A 17,667-nucleotide genomic window follows, 5' to 3' on the forward strand; every position below is an offset into this window, starting at 1 on the left:
ACCCAGGCCCGTTACTTAAATTAAATCACCCGGGGGCGCCCGATGGTTTGGAAGAAGCTGCCTTAGACGTGGCACCTAGTTCCACCACCCTGCAAAGGTTACTGCATGTACGTCTGCACCAACCCGCTCCGTCTACACTGCCTGCAGACAGGGATTTGCCTTGCATGCGGCCGACCCGGGTTCGATTCTTCCGTCTCTCTCAGAGAACCCAGCAAGCTACCAAGAGTGTCCCGCCCGCACGGCAGAGCCTGGCAAGCTCCCTGTGGCGTCTTTGAGATGCTAAACACAGTCCCAACAAGTCTCACAAGGGAGACCTTACTGGTGCCCGCTCGAGCAAATCGATGAACAACGGGAGGACAGTGACAGTGCTGGTGTTGCCAGAACCGAGGCAACTGTGGCGGGAAGGGATGTCGCAGCCCCCCACGCCCTCCTCCGGGTGCTTCCGGCGCCCCTTACCGGGCAGCAGGGGCCAGGTGCCCAGCTGGTGTTGCTGCGTGCCGTTCTCCAGCAGGGTCTGGCCGTGGAAATGCACCACGTGGATGTCTCGCGAGCTGCCCGCGTTTAGCAGCTGCAGCCGCACCCACTCCTGCTCGTACATCCGCAGGCCGGGCACCTTGTAGATGAGCCCGTTGATGGCTGGAAGGACAGAGAAGCCAGCCGGGAAGAACCGTCAGCGTGAGGGCGAGCGCGGCGGGTCCCCGTTCAATCCCCGGCATCCCAGTGATGGCTGAGCACCGTCGGGGGTGGGCCCCAGTAAACAAGTCCCAGAGGAGCCCCCCAAGGCCCCCCTGAGCACTGGTGGGTGTGGGTCCCCCATCCCCAAACCAAAAGCGGGGCAGGGATGAAGGGGAGGGTTTCGAGGTTTCGCATGCTGGAACCCTGGGTCTTATCCCTGGTACCACACGCTCCCCCAAGCAGCGCCTGGAGTTGTCCCTGAGGATAGAAAATATGGTCCCTCCTCAACCCCCCAAATTAGACTGCCTGGGGGTGTGGGTGGACCGAGGGAGGGAGGGAGGAAGTGGCACAGACTTGGAGATGGCACACACACACACACACACACACACACACACACACACACATACACACACAGGGTTCTCCATCCCTTAAACAGTTGCTCTTCCTTCCTTCCTCTTTTTTTTTTTTTTTTTGCTCAGGGGTTCCTCCTGGCTCTGCACTCAGGAATTACTCCTGGCAGTGCTCGGGGGACCCTGTGGGATGCCGGGGATCGAACCCAGGTCCTCCGCGTGCAAGGCCAACGCCCTCCCCGCTGTACTATCGCTCCAGCCCCATTTTTTTTTCTTTTTGGGTCCCACCCTGCGATGCTCAGGGCTTACTCCTGGCTCTGCACTCAGGAATCACTCCTGGCGGTGCTCAGGGGACCCTATGGGATGCCGGAGATCGAACCCGGGTTGGCCGCGTGCCAGGCCAACGTCCCCCCTGCTGTGCTCTCACTCCGGCCCCAGTCGCCCTTCCTTCTTTCCAGGACACCGAGCAGTGGATGCTTGACCGTTTCCGGCCAGACTCAACCCCTCCATCACACTTGGGGCTCCTGAGGGCTCCCCCACATCCTTCTCCACCCCATTCTCCACTCTGGCTTCTAGGACCACCACAAGCGAATCCGAGTCCTTCAGCCGAATTCGCATCCATTGACCCTTTATAGACAAAACACCCCCAAATGGCGCCAGTGGCCACATGCCACTCCCGGTCTACACCCACCAGCCTTGCCTCTCCCTTCTTCCTCCTGCACAGTTCTTAGTCTCGCCTTGGTCTCGAAGACTTGGAGGCCCCCTGGGAAGCCCCTAGGACCGGGTGGCCAGGAGGCCTCTCTTCCGGGCAGATGCAAGGGGGGTGATTACTTCCTCCCGTAAAATGGGGCTGGAGCCATAGCACAGCGGGGAGGGCGTTTGCCTTGCAGACGGCCGACCCCGGTTCGATTCCCAGCATCCCACATGGTCCCCTGAGCACCGCCAGGGGTAATTCCTGAGCGCAGAGCCAGGAGTCAGCCCTGTGCATCGCCGGGTGGGACCCCAAAAGCCAAAAAAACAAAAAACAAACAAAAAACAAACAAAAATGAACAAACTTCCTCCCGTTAAAGGCCTGTCCTTCTATGGGGCAGACCATCACTTTCGTCCCTCTCGTCTCTGCTTGGACTCACAAGTATCCCTCCCCCCCTCACCGGCTACAGTCTGCGCTGTTGGCTGTTGGGGGTTTGCAGAAACCCCGAAAAACAACCCTCAGTCTCTCTCTCTCCTCCACTCCCCCCTGCAGAGATCCCGACGAGGGCCCCCCCAACCCCACCAGGAGGGACCCCCCGAGCACTGTCCGGGGGGGGCCCAATCAACTGAACACACCAGGTGTTTTGCTGAAATTACTCCCCCCCCCCAGCGGCGCCCCGTGGCTCAGATGCCTTGCGTGGAGTGGCGGGGGCAGGGGGCGAGGGTGGGGTCATACTGTGGAACTCCTGGGCGGGGCTTTCCTCGGTGGCCGGGGGGTCCCAGGGCCTCTGCGGCCTGTTCTCGTGGTACCAGCTCTTCCTCTCGTCGAAGACCGTGAAGAGCAGCACGAACTCGCGCCTGTCCAGGGGCAGGTTGGTCTCCTTGTTCAGCGTCCCCGGGCGGCAGATGAGGAGCGGGCCGATGAGGCCGGAGTGGATGTCCTTCTCCTGGGGACGGGACGGTCACCTGCGGCTCACTGCCTTTCCTCTCTCTGGCCCTCCCTCCGTCCCTCAGTCCCTCAGCGTCTCTCCGTCTCTCTGGCTCTTCCTCTCTCTCCTCTGTCTCTCTCCCTCTCTCTCATTCACTCTCTCTTTCTCTCTCTCCCTCCCTCTCTCTCCATCTCTCTTGTTTGCTCTCTCCCTCTCCCTCTCTCTCCCTCTCTCTCTATCCCTCTCTTCCTCCTCTCCTCTCACTCACTGTCCCTCTCTCTATCTCCTCCCTCACCCTGACTCTCTCTCCCTCTCTGTCTCTCATTCTCTCCCTTTCTCTCTGTCTCCCTCTCTCTCCCCATCTCTCACTTACTCTCTCTCCCTCTCTCTCATCCACTCTCCTTCTCTCCCTCCCTTCCTCTCTCCCTCTTTTTCGCTCTATCTCCGTATCTCTCTATCCCCCTCTCTCTCCCTCCCTTTCTCCCTCTGACTCTCTCTCCCTCTTCTCCATCTCTCTCTCCCTCTCTCACTCTCTTCCTATCTCTCACTTACTCTCTCTCCCTCTCTCCCTCTCTCTCACTCTCCTTCCCTCTCTCTCTCCTTCTCTCCCTCTCTCTCCCTCCCTCTTCTCTCCCCCACAACCCCTCCTTTCAGGCTGACAGTCAGGAAGGCAACAGAGAAGGAAACCTGCCTTCTCAAGACCGGGGAGATGGCTCAAAGGCTTGGAGCAGGTGCTTGGCATGTGCTTAGCATGTGCTTAGCATGTGCGTAGCACGTGGAGGAGCCCCAGGTTCAATCCATGGCACCGCATGGTCCCCCGAATCGTGAGCAGAAAATAAAACTCAGTACCTGCGGATACTTCCCCTCCCCCCTCCACAAGAGCAAAGGGAACCTTTCCCGACTCTCTGAATCTGTTTCTCCTCCAGGTCGGTGACATTCTTATTTCCTGCCTCTAGTGGATGCTTTGGGCTGGAGCGTTAGCACAGTGGGTAGGGTGTTTGTCTGGCACGTGGCTGACCCGGATTGGATTCCTCCGTCCCTCTCGAAGAGCCTGGCAAGCTCCCCGTGGCGTCTTCGAGACGCCAAACACAGTAACGACAAGGCTCACCATGGAGACGTTACTGGTGCCCGCTCGAGCAAATCGATGATCAACGGGAAGACAGTGCTACAGTGCTATCGTGGGTGCTTCACCTCAACGAGAGAAACCGTTACGACGGCAATAATCACGCATCCGCTTTAAGGGTGTTGCCAGACTGGCCTGCCCAATTCCGGCAACAATCCAGTGTGGAAAAAAAAAACCACGTTAACGCATTGAACAGGTGATGCTGAGTGATGTGTCGTGCGTCTTCCTATCAGGAATTTGGGGAACTGAGCTTTGGAGCCGGAAGCAGAATTGAAAAATTTAAGTCTGTGCTCTCTCTCCTATATCTGAAAGAAGACTTTCACTGGGAGGAGGCATTCAAAGCCTCAGGGGACCATGCCATACCAGGGATCAAACTCGGGGCCTCTCGGGCCACCTGCCAGCCTAGTTCTTGGAGCTTATCTCCCCAGCCCCTGAAATTAAGTCTCCACTTTTTTTTTTGCTTTTTGGGGTTACACCTGGCGATGCTCAGGGGTTCCTCCTGGCTCTGCGCTCAGAAATCACTCCTGGCGGTGCTCAGGGGACCCTATGGGATGCTGGGGATCGAACCCGGGTCAGCTGCGTGCAAGGCCAACATCCTACTCGCTGTGCTATCACTCCAGCCCCTTAAGTCTCCACTCTGTAGCTGTTTCCAAAATAAGGGATAAAAGGGGGGGAAAAAAGGAATTCCAGGAATTTGAAAAAAAAAATGGAAAGAAAAAGAATTTCCTGTCCCAACATTTCCACGTTTTGACTTCTACCCCCACAAATACAAAAATGTGACATCTAAAAAGATACACACAGAGCTATGCTCACAGCAGTGCTTAGGGTCAAGCTAGGTGGGGCCTCAAATGCCCCTCACAGGGAAAAGAGTGAAGAATGAACAAAGGAGCTGGAGTGATAGCACGGCAGGGAGGGCGTTGGCCTTGCATGCGGCCGACCCAGGTTCGATTCCCAGCATCCCATAGGGTCCCCTGAGCACTGCCAGGAGTAATTCCTGAGTGCAGAGCCAGGAGTGACCCCTGAGTGCAGAGCCGGGAGTCAGCCCTGAGCATCGCCGGGTGGGACCCAAAAAGCAAAATAATAATAATAATAAAATAATAATATCTGGTCCATCACCCAGTTCAGCACCTTGATCAATATCTGGTCCATCACCCAGTTCAGCACCTTGATCAATATCTGATCCATCCATATCCATAGGGGCTGGAGCGATAGCACAGCGGGTAAGACATTTGCCTTGCAAGTGACTGACCCGGGTTCGATTCCCAGCATCCCATAGGGTCCCCAAGCACTGCCAGGAGTAATTCCTGAGTGCAGAGCCAGGAGTGACCACTGAGCATCACCGGGTGGGACCCAAAAAGCAAAAAAAAAAAAAAAAGAAAAAAAAAAAAGAAAAAATGAACGAAGGAAAAGCATGAATGAAACAAATGAGGAATGAAATGTGCAAAGAATAAATGAAACAACCCAAATGTCCAACAATGGATAAATGAGAAAAGAATAAACAAAGGTACAGATATACCACGAAATACTATGCAGCTATAAAAAATGATGAAATCACGTGGCCATGGCAACTTGGATAGAGCAGGAGGCTATCGTGTCAAATAAAATAAATCCGAGGGAAAAGAAAAAATACAAATGATCTCACTTTTTTTTTTTTTTTTTGCTTTTTGAGTCATAACCAGTGATGCTCAGTGGTCACTCCTGGCTCTGCATTCAAGAACCATTCCTGCTGGTGCTCAGGGGACAATACTGGATGCTGGAGATCTCGAACCCAGGTTGGCCGTGTGCAATGCAAACACCCTCTCCACTGTCCTGTCGCTCTGGTCCCTGATCTCACTTTGTATGCTCTAGCAGGCAATCAAACGTGGGAAGAGATTATCAGATGATAACATTTGATTAAATCGCGAATACCAAGCTGATGGGACCGGAAGGAAGGTCAGGACAATTGGTGGAGTGTCTTGACCACAGTCCAGATGTCCATCTATATCACAAACCTCATTCGTGGGGAACCACGTGACCCAAACTCGGATAACAAAAAAGCAGATGATAATTAGAATGACAACTGGGGCTGGAGCCATAGCCTAGCGGGAAGGGCGTTTGCCTTGCCCGTGGTAGACCCGGGTTCGATCCCCAGCATCCCCTAGGGTCCGCTGAGCACCGCCAAGATTGATTCCTGAGTGCAGAACCAGGAGGAACCCCTGAGCATCACCGGGTGTGACCCAAAAAGAAAGAAAGAAAAAGAAAAAGAAAAGAAAAGAAAATCGGAATGATAAGGGCATCTGTCTTGTGGGCAGACAGGCCCCCCTCCCCGCCCCCTCCACCAAACACCAGTGTCTTCCTCTGTCCGCCAAGACCACCCAGGAGGATCCTGCCTCAGGTGGCCGAAGACGGGCGGCACCCACCGTGTTCACGGCCGAGTAATAGGCCCAGGCGCGGCATGCGGAGCCCGGAGTCTCGGGGCCCGAGCGGTCGGTGGCATGCCACACATATGTGTAGCTACTATTGGGTGGCACGGCGTTGTCCTCACGGAACCACTCGGGGGAGTCATCTTCGTACGTCTTGCCCTCGGACGACTTTTCGTAGGAGAGCCCGTGGACGTGCAGAGAAAAGGGTCTGGAGGCGAGGTTCTTAAAGCGCACCTGAGGGACAGACAAAGGACCAGGCTGAGACCTTGAGGGACCGACCTACACGGGAGCCACTCGGCGGGCCCAGAGGAGGCAGCGGTTAAGTCCCCCGGGAGGCACGGTGAGTGCTGACTCACTCCAGGTGACTTGGACCAACGACTTCATTGGCATGAGGGGCTGGAGCAATAGCACAGCAGGGAGGGCGTTTGCCTTGCATGAAGCCGATCCGGGTTCGGTCCCCAGCATCCCATAGGGTCCCCTGAGCACTGTCAGGAGTGATTCCTGAGTGCAGAACCAGGAGGAAGCCCTGAGCATCGCCGGGTGGGACCCCAAAAGAAAACTGGCACGAGGGACCGGAGGGGAGGGCGTTTGCCTGGCATGTGACCAGCCCAGGTTCGATTCCCGGCATCCCTTAGAGTTCCCCGAGCACCGCCAAGAGTGATTCCTGAGTGCAGAGCCAGGAGGGACCCCCAAGCACTGCTGGGTGTGACCCCCAAAAAAACAAAAATCAATTTTTTTAAAACCCTGTAACTCACAGTGCTTTAATTAAAACAAACAAACAAATAATCAACAACAACAACAAAACATTGGGCTGGAGCAATAGCACAGCAGGGAGGGCATTTGCCTTGCTGTGGCCGACCCGGGTTCGATCCTCAGCATCCCATAGGGTCCCCCGAGCACCGCCAGGAGTGATTCCTGAGTGCAGAGCCAGGAGGAACCCCTGAGCACTGCTGGGTGTGGCCCAAAAAGAAAAAAAAAACGGCAAGAGGGGCTGGAGCCATAGTCCAGTGCGGAGGGCATTTGCCTTGCATGCTGCCGACCCGGGTTCGATCCCCAGCATCCCATAGGGTCCCCTGAGCACCGCCAGGAGTGATCCCTGAGTGCAGAGCCAGGAGGAACCCCTGAGCATCGCCGGGTGGGACCCCAAAAGAAAACTGGCTCGAGGGGCCGGAGGGGAGGGCGTTTGCCTGGCATGTGACCAGCCCAGGTTCGATTCCCGGCATCCCTTAGAGTTCCCCGAGCACCGCCAAGGGTGATTCCTGAGTGCAGAGCCAGGAGGGACCCCCAAGCACTGCTGGGTGTGACCCCCAAAAAAACAAAAATCAATTTTTTTAAAACCCTGTAACTCACAGTGCTTTAATTAAAACAAACAAACAAATAATCAACAACAACAACAAAACATTGGGCTGGAGCGATAGCACAGCAGGGAGGGCATTTGCCTTGCTGTGGCCGACCCGGGTTCGATCCTCAGCATCCCATAGGGTCCCCCGAGCACCGCCAGGAGTGATTTCTGAGTGCAGAGCCAGGAGGAACCCCTGAGCACTGCTGGGTGTGGCCCAAAAAGAAAAAAAAAAAGGCAAGAGGGGCTGGAGCCATAGTCCAGTGCGGAGGGCATTTGCCTTGCATGAAGCCAACCCAGGTTCGATCCCCAGCATCCCATAGGGTCCCCTGAGCACCGCCAGGAGTGATCCCTGAGTGTAGAGCCAGGAGTTAGCCCTGAGCATCGCCGGGTGTGACCCAAAGGTAAAAAAAAAAATTGGTGAGAGGTTGGGGCGGGGGCGGGGAGTTCGTGGGTATTTGGGTCACTCCCAGTGGGACTAGGGGCTGCTTCCTGCTCTGGACTTGTTCAGAGCACTGCTTGGGGGGCCCATGTGATGCCTGGGACTTAGTGTGGGCCTTTCTCTCACGCACGCTGATGCTTTGAGTCACCACCTCCCGGCATTGTTTTACTGAATACCGACACCTGTTCTAAAACGGGTCCCTTGGGATTTACCCGGCCTTGGTTTGAGTTTGAGTCTTTTGGGTTCCACCTTCAAGTTCCATTTCCAGAGTTTTAAAAACATGAAGTGGGGGCTGGAGCAATAGCACAGCGGGGAGGGCGTTTGCCTTTTACGCGGCCAACCCAGGTTCGATTCCCAACATCCCCTAGGGTCCCCTGAGCACCGCCAGGAGTGATTCCTGAGTGCAGAGCCAGGAGGAAACCCTGAGCATGGCCGGGTGTGACCCAAAAAGCAAATAAATAAATAAATAAAAACACAAAGGGGTTGGCGGCCACCAACTTCCAGAACCCAATGAGAAGTGTAAGTATGCGGGTTCAGTGACAGCAAACTCCAGGCCTCACAGGATAGGGGATGGGCCGGTCCCTCTCATCCCCTGACCCCATGGGAGCCTGGAGGTCACTCCACAAACTGTCTCTGGCTGCCACTTGAGGTCCTTAACGACCATGATCCAGAGACACACAAAAGAATCTCGGAACCAAGCAGCTTACTGCGGAGATTTCTCCAGACCCTGATTATCTAAAAGTGTAGAATTCCAGTAGTTCCAGTAGCACGTGGTTGTTCTCTTGGCTGCATGACTTTTTTTTTTTGCTTTTTGGGTCCCACCTGGCAATGCTCAGGGGTTCCTCCTGGCTCTGCACTCAGGAATCACTCCTGGCGGTGCTTGGGGGACCATAGGGGATGCTGGGAATCGAACCCAGGTTGTTGAATGCTGCCCCCTGTGCTATTACTCCAGACCTGGCTTCTTTCTTTCTTTCTTTCTTTCTTTCTTTCCTTCCTTCCTTCCTTTCTTTTCCCACAATTTCTTATGCTATTCACAACAAGCAATACAAAAGACAGCATGGGGGAGATTATCTGCCCTAGAGGCAAGAGGAGGAAGAGGAGGAACAGGATGGGGGGATACTGGAGATCTTGGTGGTGGAGAATGTGCACTGGTGGAGGGATGGGTGATCGATCATTGCATGACTGAAACTCAAACAGAAAGCTTTAAAACTCTATCTCACAGTGATTAAGAAAATAATAATAATAAATAAAATAATAAAAAATAATATTAGCTTACTGAATAAAAAAAGTGATGTGGAGTTCATGCCCAATTCAATCAGCTTAATCAATGGCTGAATAAATAGTAGCACTCTTTTTTTTTTTTTTTGCTCTTTGGGTCACACCCGGCGATGCACAGGGGTCACTCCTGGCTCTGCGCTCAGGAATTACCCCTGGCGGTGCTCAGGGGACCACATGGGATGCTGGGAATCGAACCTGAGTTGGCTGCATGCAAGGCAAACACTCTACCGGCTGTGCTATTGCTCCAGCCCCTCTTTTTTATTTTTTTTGTTTTTTTTTTTGGGGTCACACCCGGTGATGCTCAGGGGTTACTCCTGACTCTGCACTCAGGAGTTACTCCTGGCAGTGCTTGGGGGACCATATGGGATGCTGGGAATCGAACCTGGCTTGGCCGCGTGCAAGGCAAATGCCCTATCCCCTGTGCTATTACTGCAGCCCCAAATAGGAGTATTCTTACATTAAAAAAAAACACTCAGGGGTCATTTTTTTTTTTTTGAAGAAAACTACCTGACTAAACTACCTCTGAAAAGAAACGAAAATCCTTGGTTTATTATGGAATCACCTACTGCCCTCTTGGTACGTGAGCAATCCTCGATCACATGCGGAATATTCTTTGACTTTCTGAGCCGGGCTCAGTGGATGACTCACCTGGATCACGTCACCCACTTCGGCCCTGATGACGGGACCGAGAATGCCCAGGTGCTCTTCATACTCGCCCCGGGGGTCTCGCTTGGTAAATGAGTTATCCAGGTACTTCGTGAAAACCACCTTCTTGTATACTGTGTTTTCTGGCATGTCAGCTGTGTCTTCATTCTCCATTTCACTGGAATGACAGTTTCATTTCTTTTTTTCCTTTCTTTTGTTTTGCTTTTTGGGTCACACCCGGCAACGCACAGGGGTTCCTCCTGGCTCTGCACTCAGGAATTACTCCTGGCTGTGCTCAGGGGACCCTATGGGATGCTGGGAATCGAACTGGGTCGGCTACGTGCAAGGCAAATGCCTTCCCTGCTGTGCTATTGCTCCAGCCTCAACAGTTTAATTTCTTACAGGAGACCATTATTGACGATGGCCAAGTCCATACTTGCCCATGAGCTCTGTCACCGGGGACCTCATGAACTCAGACTAAGCATTTCCCAGAGACTATAATACTTTGTTAACTAAGCATTAAAAAGAACGTTTGGGGACTGGAGTGGGGAGGGCGTTTGCCTTGTGCGTGGCCAATCCAGGTTCGAACCTCAGCATTCCATAGGGTCCACCGAGTACCGCTAGGAGTGATTCCTGAGTGCAGAACCAGGAGTAACCCCTGAGCATCCCCGGCTGTGATCCCCCAAAAAGCAAATAAATATTTTTAAAAAATAAAAAAAATGTTTTGCTCACAACACATCTAGGCAAAAGGAGGTTTTCTCCCCACCCCACCCCCAATCTGAATTTGGTGCCAGCTTCAATGAAATCATTTTGGTGATCACATAGGGGGCTCGTGGCATTGAACCACGACCCAGGTTCGATTCCCAGCATCCCATATGGTCCCCCGAGCACCGACAGGAGTAATTTTTGAGTGTAAAGCCAGGAGTAACCCCTGTGCATTGCCGGATATGGCCTAAAAAGAAAAAAAAAACAGGGAAACTAATATTGAGGTTGACAAGAAAATGGCACAGTGCAACAGAGGAACTGCATTGTACTTAGCCCAAGGGGCACAGAATGAGCTCTGTGGATGGTGGCTATTAGTTTTATTTTCAGCAGGAGTTCGAAACTGAGAGTATAGAAGAAGAAAGCCAGCCCGACCTTTGTGCGAATTTGGCATAATCCCAGACTATCTCTTCAGCCGCAATGTAATAGTACTTCCTGTTTCCGGTGTTGCTCCGGAGATAAAAGGCGGCAATGTGTTCCGGGTTCCTGGAGGAATTGATGTCGGTCCGCATGTCAGTTTGGTAAGGGTCATCGTAGGTCACGTAATCCATTTCCACAACTTCCTCTTCACTGGTCACCACCTTCCTCCTGGGAACATACTCGACATAATCTCCGTCATCTTTCCTGAGGCCCACGATCACTGGTGGGTTCAAGTCTCTCAGTCCAAGGTCACTCAACCCTGGAGATGGCTTCTGGTCGCGGTCAGGAGTGGGCAACATCCGACCACGTTCTGGAAGAGGCGGGGACTGGGTCAGGCCAGATGTCACTGTCTCGGTAGGAGACCATGTGTTGCCTATAGGAGTATGTGTTGTCTCACTGAAGTCCGAGGAAGGAGTGTTCCAGTCAAGGTCTGGGGGGAACATCAACCCACCCAGGTCTTGGGGAAATGTCTCCTCATAGAGATCGAAGGAAGTCTTCTCCCAGAAGAGGTCTGGGGAAAGGGTTACCTCACTGAGGTCTGAGGAAATGGTGTCCCGGGAGAGGTCTGGGGAAAGGGTTACCTCTCTGAAGTTTGAGGAAAATTTTTCCAGGGTCAGTTCTGGGGAGAGAGTGGTCTCATCGAAGTCTGAGGAAAGGGTGGTCTCATCAAGGTCTACGGGAAGGGTGTTCTCAAGGTCTGAGGAGAGGGAGGTCTCATCAAAGTCTGAGGAGAGGGTGGTCTCATCAAGGTTTGAGGAAAAGGTGGTCTCACTGAGGTCTGGGGAAAAGGTGGTCTCAATGAAGTCTGAGAAAAGGGTGGTCTCACTGAGGTCTGAGGAAAGAGTGGTCTCACTAAAGTCTGAGGAAAGGGTGGTCTCACTGAGGTCTGAGGAAATTGTGGTTTCACTGAGGTCTGAGGAAAAGGTGGTCTCATCAAGGTCTGAGAAAAAGGTGGTCTCATTGAGGTCTGAGGAAAGGGTGGTCTCACTGAGGTCTGGGGACAAAGTGGTCTCACCAAGGTCTGGGGGAAAAGTGTTCTCACCAAGGTCTTCGGAGAAGGTGGTTTCATCGAAATCTGGCGAAAGGGTGGTCTTACGGAGGCCTAAGAGGGATGACTGACTGACATTTGGAGAGAAGGCTGCTGGCCTGACTTCAGGCTTCAAGGCAGACAATCTTTTATCAAAGTGAGTAGAAAAGGACTCATTTTTGGGCAACCGGTTGAACCCTGAAGAAGCTCTGTGAGTAGGGTCTGAGGTGGAGACTGGTTGATCTTGAATTGGGGATGATTGAATCTGTTCCTCTGGGGTCACCGCTGAGGAGATATTTGGAGGGGAGCTCATCTGACTGGTGTCATGTGGTGACTGTTGACTCTTGTCAAGAAGTGAATGTGTAATTCTCGGGTCAAGAATCACGGGTAAGGTCTGATTGAGTTCTGTGAGGAGAGAGGTTCTATTGAGTGTGTGGGCCAATGGGGAAGGAACCGGTGTCCTGTCTGTTGTGCTGGGACTTCTTCTGTGAGGAGGGAAGCCTCTAGGAGAGAGAGGAGCATGGTGAGGAAACTTCTGTTCCCTTTTCTTCTTCCGTGTCCTTACGAAAAGCGAGCTCTTCCTCAACCCACCGTGTCTCCCGTCCTGTCCAGCATGGAGCGGTCTGTGTTTCGTTCCAGAAAATTCTAGGTGGTCTCTCTGCTCTCGGTGCTGGTTGGTGAGGCGGGCGTTTTCTCCCCAGGTCCTTGAGCCAGTCTCGGGGTGCCCGAGCTTACGACCAGGCGTGTCTTCTTCTGCATTTTGGATGACTTCATAGCTGGCTTCCTCAGACGCCAACCGCCACGTTTTGTTCAAAATCTCCGATGAATTCTTGAGTTTGAAGACTAATGGTTTGCTGTGGACTTCCTTCTCGGACTGCACGGGAGAAGCGCTGTCTTGGCTTGACTGTTTTCCATTGGGATTTGCTGTTAAACCCATCTTGGAAGACCGGTTTTTCGAAGGTCCCCCTTCTCTCCCTGTCTTGAAGCTTTGGGGTTTCCTGCGCCCTTGGTGTCTAAATCCTCTTGGACCTTCTGGATGGGGGAGCAAGAGTATGTCGGTAACTTCTGACTGTGAAGGGTCCTCTACAGGGTCTTCAGAATAAGGGCTGGACTGCTCCTTTGCAGACGGGTGGGCCTCGTCTAAGCCAACGCCTTCAGAACGGGGACCAGCCGCAGTGCCTTCTGGGAAAGTAGGGCTCTCCTGGGGTTCGTGATTGGCCGTGGACTTGCTGCTGTTACTCAGAGAAGATGCTTCAGAGGCATCGCTTGTCTGGATCCAGAGAGAAGTGGAGTCATGATAGTCCTCCAGAACAAGGGCGGTCAGGTTGAACTCCTCTTCCTCCTGGGAGAGCGACGCATTTCGGAATGACCTGATTCCCAGTTCTGAAGCCAGGAAGTCCTGGTAATAGTCATCGTTTTCCTCAGGGTTTTCTGGAAAGTCGTGCATTTTCCGCGTTGACATGGACGTCGGGGCCGGAACCAGTTCGTAGATAATCTCATACGAGTCTTCGTCATCGTCCCGGATACACTTGACATCTCTGAAGCGTAGTCTTAGGTTCTTGGTTCTTCGATGGGAATTCATGGTCGTTAACATCCATGTTCCTAAAAGAAGAGAGACGGGGAGAACAGTGGGTTCGAGTCCAGTCGAAGGTGAGGAACCATGGGATCGAAGGGCATAGGTAATTCCCTATAAACTTTGCTCTGGAGTACTCCAGTTGGTGGTGGGAGTGTGTTAGAATATTAAATGTAATCAAATATTGTGAACTACTTTATATAATTTTAAAAATTGGAAAAAAAACCCCAGCTGGTCACCCACAAAAAATACTCCATGGTAATTTTTAGTGAGTAATTCATAAAAAGGATACAAAATAAATTACTTATCATCTGCCTTTAGGTAGGCTTGGGTGATGGTGGGCAAGTTCAAAATAATGGCGGTGGGATGGTGAAGTGTGATGGGATTGGTGTGGAATATTGAATGTAATAAATGGATTGTGAACCAAGAGCCAGAATCTGGGAAACAACCTGAGTGCCCGAGAACAGGAGACTGGTTATAGAAACTTCGGTTCATCTACACAATGGAATACTATGCAGCTGTTAGGGAAGATGAAGTCATGAAATTTGCTTCTAAGTGGATGGTCACGGAGAGTATCATGCTAAGTGAAATGAATCAGAAAGAGAGGGACAGACATAGAGGGACTGCACTCATTTGTGGAATATAAAATAACAGAATATGAGACTGACACCCAAGGACAGTAGAGACCAGGGCCAAGAAGATTGCTCCGTGGTCGGAAGCCTCTCTCATGAGCTGGGATAACAAGGGATCACTAAGTCAGTGATGGTTGGAGGGATCGTTCGGGATGGGAGATGTGTGCTGAAAGTAGATCAAGGAACAAACTTGTTAACCTCTCAATATCTATATTGCAAATCATGATGTCCAAAAATAGAGAGTATGGGGGAGATTGTCTGTCATAGAGACAGGGGGAGGGCTAGAATGGGAGGGATACTGGGAACATTGGTGGTGGGGAATACACACTGGTGGAGGAATGGGTGTTTGGTCATTGTATAACTGAAACTCAAACATGAAAGCTTTGTAAGTGTATCTCATGGTGATTCAATTAAAAATTTTAAAAAATGATTGTGGACAACTTTATAAAAATAAAATTAAAAAAATACTCCATAGTGGTCTGGAGACGATGGAGGTTCTGGAAGTGGTTGGTGGCTCTTTCACAATGACCCAAGAAGTAGGAAGCATGCAGGAAGCTCTGAAGTTTGATACTGCTTTCACATTTAACCCGTTGAACAGGAGATAGGCCAAAACTATGGCTCAGGAGAGATCAGGGAGAAAGCTCATAGCACAGAGTTTGGGAGCGATTATTTCACGACAGAGTTGGAAAGGCAGGATTCGAGAGTGAAATGGACTTCCAATACCAAAAACTGTTTTTTAGTTATAAATCTTGTTAGAGAAATAGGGTTGGGGAGACGGAGGAGATGGCACTGGGGTCAAGGACTTACCTTGCATGTGGCTGATTCTGGCTTGATGCCAAGCACTGCTGAGAGTGACTCATGAGCACAGAGTAAGGAGTAGCTGTGTCTGCCCCCACCCCTCACCCAAGGCCCAATAAACAAACAAGAAAACAAAAAAACACAAAGGGAATTGGAGTTCAGGGGAGAACGATGATATCTCAACCCCTAAAAACAGAGACATTCAGATATTTTTAAGCCCTCAAAGAATTCCAGTGGGTCCAGGACAATCGTGAACGTCTTTGAAAGGGAATGATTTTTCTAGAGCACTGAAATCTCCTTTTTGAGTGTCGAGCAGAGCTGGAACTTGGCCAGGTGACAACGCAGAATCAAAGAGATTCAGTAAGGTATAGCTGGTCTGTTTCTCCATTGAATACACACGATCACATTATTACCTCAATAATAACTCCAAGCCCACACAGAGATTTGATAAACATTAAAAGCATTGTGGTTTCCATGATACTATATCGCCTCTAAAGGCAGCCCTTAAGGCATAATAGCTGTGACCTCCGACTTTAGTTGGAAGGTGAGGAAGAGGTCTTTAAAATACAATTTAATGGAAGCAAATCTCTTTCGTGGTTGAATTCTTTTGCTCCCCCTTCAACTTTATGCCTTTGAGAGCCTTGATTTTTCACTTAGTCCCGAGGAGGTAGAAATGAAAAATTTTATTCAAGGTCAGGAGTCACTCAAGAAATTAATTCCCTAACTAGGGATCATAAGAAACACTGAAAGAAACACCTGAAAAACATCAGGGAGAGATGCCCACATCTGGAGTAGACCAGAAGACTGCAAAGACGCCCAGATCTGGGGTAGACCAGAAGGCTCTAGAGTTTGTTCTAGACCAGAGATGGCCCCAGAAGGCTCGAGAGTTTGTTCTAGACCAGAGATGGCCCCAGACGGCTCTAGAGTTTGTTCTAGACCAGAGGTGGCCCCAGAAGGCTCTAGAGTTTGTTCTAGACCAGAGATGGCCCCAGACGGCTCTAGAGTTTGTTCTAGACCAGAGATGGCCCCAGACGGCTCTAGAGTTTGTTCTAGACCAGAGATGGCCCCAGAAGGCTCTAGAGTTTGTTCTAGACCAGAGATGGCCCCAGACGGCTCTAGAGTTTGTTCTAGACCAGAGGTGGCCCCAGAAGGCTCTAGAGTTTGTTCTAGACCAGAGATGGCCCCAGAAGGCTCTAGAGTTTGTTCTAGACCTGAGGTGGCCCCAGAAGGCTCTAGAGTTTGTTCTAGACCAGAGATGGCCCCAGACGGCTCTAGAGTTTGTTCTAGACCTGAGGTGGCCCCAGAAGGCTCTAGAGTTTGTTCTAGACCAGAGATGGTCCCATGCGGATCCTGGCTCTTACCCACGTTATCCATGGTGACAGTCACTGATTCACCCCTCATGGGGAAGAGGGTGAGGGTGTCCTCGTGTCTCTTCCCATAGATGAAGGAGTGGCCGGTGAAGTGAATGGTCAGAACGTCGTCCTGGGTTCCCACGCTGCAGAAATGCCACTGGACGGTGTCATCAAAACAAAATCCTAAAGTGGGTATGCTCTCGGGCACGTAGCCGTTGATTGCTGAAAGGGGGTAATCGGTTCATGTCAGATCTATGCCAGCCAAAGGGTATGGAGCCTAGCGATGCCCAGAGGAATGCTATGATGCTTTAGTTGGGCCAGAGCTATGGCTGCTCATGAAAGACTGGCCTAGGTGTAAGGTGTAAGGGGATGACACTTAAACCTCTCAACTGAGAGCAGGTCCCCTGCACCGGCCCAGGGTGAGGTCAAGATAGACACAGCCTGGGCCTGGAGTGATAGAACAGCGGGGAGGGCGTTTGCCTTGCATGAAGCCCACCCGGGTTCGATCCCCAACGTCCCATAGGGTGCCCTGAGCACTGCCAGGAGGAATTCCTGAGTGCAGAACCAGGAGGAACCCCTGAGCATCACTGGGTGTGACCCAAAAAGTCAACCTTCCCATCAAAAAAAAAATTATACACAGCCCTCCATGTGGTTGGTTTATTCTTTCATAGGTTGACTATCTGTTAAATATTTCGGGGCCCCCACGGCTTGGAAACCAATCTCATGTGCTGGGGGAAAGGCAGCTGGGATGGAGAAGGGACCACTAAGTAAATGAGGCTTGGAGGGCTTGCTCGGGATGGTAGATGAGTACTGAAAGTAGGCTATGGACTAAACATGATGGTTGTTTAGTGCCTGTATTGCAAACCATAACACCCAAAGGAGAGAGAGAGAGAGAGAGAGAGAGAGAGAGAGAGAGAGAGAGAGAGAGAGAGAGAGAGAAAGAGGGAATGTGTCTGCCACAGAGGCAGGGGGTGGGAAGGGGTGGGGGTGATGGGAGGGATACTGGGAACATCGGTGGTGGAGAATGGGCACTGGTGGAGGGATGGGTGTTCGACCATTGTATGACTGAAATGTAATCACAAAAATTCTCGTCAGTCTGTAACTGTATCTCAATAATGATTCATTAAAATAAAAAATAAATTAACGTAAATAAATAAATATTTCGGGGGCCCTCCACTTTTAGTGATATTCTGCAGATCAACTGAGGATATGATTTAGGATCATCCATCT

The 17,667-nt window shown here is 51.6% G+C and overlaps 1 protein-coding gene across 1 annotated transcript in view; it reads right to left on the reverse strand.

Moving 5' to 3' along the window:
* The window catches only part of F5 (coagulation factor V), a 68,941-nt gene that overhangs the window by 14,115 nt on the left and 37,159 nt on the right, over positions 1 to 17,667 (reverse strand). The window contains 6 exon segments of the mRNA XM_056108563.1: positions 457 to 636; positions 2,452 to 2,662; positions 6,167 to 6,403; positions 9,877 to 10,051; positions 11,011 to 13,684; positions 16,447 to 16,659. Of these exon segments, the coding sequence (XP_055964538.1) occupies positions 457 to 636; positions 2,452 to 2,662; positions 6,167 to 6,403; positions 9,877 to 10,051; positions 11,011 to 13,684; positions 16,447 to 16,659 (3,690 nt within the window).

The sequence above is a fragment of the Sorex fumeus genome, unplaced genomic scaffold (assembly GCF_029834395.1).
Source record: "Sorex fumeus unplaced genomic scaffold, SorFum_2.1 ptg000226l, whole genome shotgun sequence".
Classification (NCBI taxonomy): domain Eukaryota; kingdom Metazoa; phylum Chordata; class Mammalia; order Eulipotyphla; family Soricidae; genus Sorex; species Sorex fumeus.